At 37.4% G+C, this 3,483-nt stretch overlaps 2 protein-coding genes across 2 annotated transcripts; both read right to left on the reverse strand.

The window, feature by feature from the left end:
- Positions 1 to 62: 62 nt before the first annotated feature.
- Positions 63 to 625, reverse strand: LOC124890349 (uncharacterized mitochondrial protein AtMg00810-like; the record flags this gene model as incomplete). Its single annotated transcript, XM_047402203.1, has 2 exons — positions 411 to 625; positions 63 to 360 (listed from the first exon to the last, which is right to left on the reverse strand). Coding segments are annotated over exons 1-2 (513 nt in total), but the record flags the coding sequence as incomplete, so codon positions are not given.
- A 1,826-nt stretch (positions 626 to 2,451) lies between these two features.
- LOC107867952 lies at positions 2,452 to 3,477 on the reverse strand. The gene is made up of 2 exons (XM_047402202.1): positions 3,141 to 3,477; positions 2,452 to 2,823 (listed from the first exon to the last, which is right to left on the reverse strand). Exons 1-2 carry the CDS (start codon positions 3,412 to 3,414, stop codon positions 2,729 to 2,731), a joined length of 369 nt encoding a protein of 122 aa, XP_047258158.1. The 5' UTR covers positions 3,415 to 3,477; the 3' UTR covers positions 2,452 to 2,728.
- Positions 3,478 to 3,483: the final 6 nt, after the last annotated feature.

Consider the following 3,483-nt stretch of genomic DNA (forward strand, 5'->3'; position numbering starts at 1 on the left):
ACTATTTTCTCCCTTATGAAGAAGCAATCAATATCAATGTGTTTGGTCCTTTCATGATAGACGGGGTTTGCTGCTATTTGAATAGCAGATTTACTGTCACTAAACACTTCAACTGGCAGATACACTTCAATGCCAATTTCTATCATTAATCCCACAATCCATACTAGCTCAGTTGTAACTGCAGCAAGACTTCTAAACTCAGCTTCTGCTGAGCTTCTTGAAACTGTAGCTTGTTTCTTTGATTTCCATGCAACCACAGACTTTTCCATCTTCACATAGTATCCAGTAATAGATCTTCTAGTTTGAGGACACAGTGCCCAATCAGCATCACAAAAGGCACTAACTTCCTCATTTGGATCACTGGACAATAACACACCTTGATCTGGTTGATTCTTTACATACCTCACTACTCTTCATCTAGCTGAATTTGTTTCACATGATCATCAAACTGCCTACAGGTTAGTTTAATGTTGTAGTCCATAGGTGTAGAGATAGGTTTAGCAGCTATTAATCCTAATTCTGATAACAATTCTAATGCATACTTCCTCTGATGCATTAATATTCCCTTATCAGACCTTGCAAATTCAATTCCAAGGAAGAACCTTAACTCTCCCAGATGTATCATCTTGAAACTTTGTTGCAAGTTTACCTTTGTTTCTTCAACTTAAGACTGTCACCAGTAATTAACATGTCATCAACTTATACCAACACAAAAGTAATTCCTTCAGTAGTTTTCTTGATGTACAGTGATGGATCATATATACTTTGACTGAAACCATACTTAAGTAGAGTTTCTGATAGCTTGTTATTCCACTATCTATGAGCTTGCCCTAGTCCATACAAGGATTTGACTAGTCTGCACACTGCATTCTCCCCCTAACTAGCAAATCCCTGAGGTAGTTCCATGTACACCTCATTAGTTAGATCACCATTTAAGAAAGCATTATACACATCCATTTGTTGAACAAACCACTTCCTTCTTGCTGCAGTAGCCAGTATTGTTCTAACGATCTTCATTTTTACAACTGGAGAAAAGGTTTCTTTGTAATCAATGCCTTCTCTTTGACCATATCCTTTTGCTACAAGTCTAGCCTTAAACCTTTCTACTTCGCCATTGGCTTTATATTTAACTCCGTATATCAACCTACAACCTATAGGCTTCTTAAACCTTAGGTTAGGACACTATATCCGAGATGTGACTAGAAGTAAGAGCTGCTATCTCCTCCTTCATAGCCTCTACCCATCTTGATTCCTTACATGATTCATAGTAACTTGTAGGTTCAACAATAGAAGATAAATTTGCAACATAGGCTTTATACTGAGAAGATAGTTTGTCATAAGTAGTTTCCTAGATCATAAGGTACCTTTTTGGTCTTGCCAGTAGTGATAAAATCAGTCATCCACACAGGTGATTTTTTCTGGTTGATCTCTTCTGATCCCGACATGTAGGTGCCTGAATTTCTGTCCTCTTAGCTATAGAAGTCTCTTGTTGCACTTGTTGGTTGGGTGAGTCAGGAAGCCTTTGACTTCTAGTTGATCTTCTTTGATCCACCTTAGTTATAGACTGTGCAGAGTAGGAACAACCTGCAAATGTTGCTCTTGTTGATTAGTTGAGTTATTCCTTGAGATGTCACAGTTACTGAAATCTGCAGAGGTGTCACAACATCACCTACTACTGGACATTGATCCTCCAATAGAAATATATGAACAGGCAACTTATTTTGATCCTTGTTTACTTTAAATGGGAATACATCTTCCCCAAATGAAATATCTCTACACACAGATTTGCTAGATGTCATATAGAACGTATCCTTTCAGTGTGTTGGAGTACCCTATCAACACAAAGGTTCTAGCTCTAGGCATAAGCTTGTCATGCTCATTCAGCACAGATTTGCTAGATATGTCATAGAGAACATATCCTTTCAGTGTGTTAGAGAACCCTATCAACACAAAGGTTCTAGCTCTAAGCATAAGCTTGTCATGCTCATTCAGCACTTTAGCATAACATAGACATCCCAACACTCTCAAGTGATCATAGCTGGCTTTCTTACTATATAACCTCTCATAAGGAACTTGATAATCAATAGCCGAACTAGGTAGCCTATTAATAATGTGCACTGCAACTAACACACAATAACCCCAAATATGTATGGGAATAGAAGCCTGAAACCTAACTGCTCTTGTGACTTCTAGGATGCGCCTGTGCTTTCTCTCAGCAACATCATTTTGCTAAGGTGTATAAGCACAGGTTGTCTGATGTATGATGCCATTTGTATTGAAAAAGTTACTACATACTGAGTTTAACTCAGTTCCATTATCGTTTCTTACTACTTTAAAAACCTAACCAAACTTTGTTTTAACATATGTAAGAAACTGTTTGATCTGAATGTACACATCAGTCTTGAATTTAAGAAGAAAGACCCAAGTAAATCTTGAGAAATCATCCACAACTGTCAAAAAATATTGTCATTCATAGTTGTTATCTTATAAGGTCCCCACACATCCATGTGCATAAGATCAAAATAACATGTACTCTGAACATTGCTTTAGAGAAAAGAAGATCTAGCTTGTTTTGCACAAGGACACATAGTACATTTCCTTATTCTATCTTCTATACTTTGAATATCAGAAGTAACTATTTTCTTAAAAGCATGAGTAGACACATGACCTAATCTTCTGTGCCAAAGGTCTATGTCATCATTACTTCTTGTCACCATGCCACCATTTGTCACTTTATTAGTTGCATGCTGTGAAATCTCATTGTCTTGCTATCCAACCAGTAGATATAATCCTCCAGCAGGCTTACCGATCCCCTCACCTTTCCTGGAAGACACAGAAATCAAGGAAAAAATTTACTGAACATTGCCATTCTTTGGTCACTTGTGATACAGACAACAAATTGTAATGAAAATCCGGTATGTGGTATACATTAGTTACCACATTATCTTTTGATAAGCAATTACTTCCCACATGTGTTATTTTAGTAGTACCACCATTTGGCAAATATACCTCTCTTGGTGTGTCTGACTTTGTTGTAGAGTGTCCAAGGAGTAAATCTAAATCATCTACCATGTGATTAGTAGCCCCTGAATCTATAATCCATTCTCTGGACTTAACAGATGCTGAGAAAGCACTAATACCTGCATTAGATGTGCTGCCAGCATTTTCTGATTCTCTTGCATGTGAGCCAAAGTTGTTGTTATTAATCATTCTCAAGATTTGCTCATATTGCTCTTTAGTGAATGGTACACTTCCCATTTGACTGATTTGATTCATCTGCACATCAGAACCAGCTTGAATTCCTATATCATAAGACTGAAAGCCTTTCCCTGCAAGTTGATTACATGATCCTAGACCATGATGATTGAGTTGTGTATCAAGAGAAACATTACAAGCTGCATTGCTACCTTCCATCCTAGACTTCTTCTTGAACTTGTGATCATTTGGATAACCAACAAGTTTCCAGCAAGTCTCTCTAGTATG

This window comes from Capsicum annuum, unplaced genomic scaffold (assembly GCF_002878395.1).
Source record: "Capsicum annuum cultivar UCD-10X-F1 unplaced genomic scaffold, UCD10Xv1.1 ctg16150, whole genome shotgun sequence".
Lineage (NCBI taxonomy): Eukaryota > Viridiplantae > Streptophyta > Magnoliopsida > Solanales > Solanaceae > Capsicum > Capsicum annuum.

Excerpts from the sequence above, each read along its gene's own strand:
- LOC107867952 (XM_047402202.1), bottom strand. The coding sequence starts at position 3,414 with ATGGAAGGTAGCAATGCAGCTTGTAATGTTTCTCTTGATACACAACTC. Across the intron at positions 2,824-3,140 it reads TGGCAGCACATCTAATGCAG|GAAAGGTGAGGGGATCGGTA; the intron begins GTATTAGTGCTT and ends TGTGTCTTCCAG.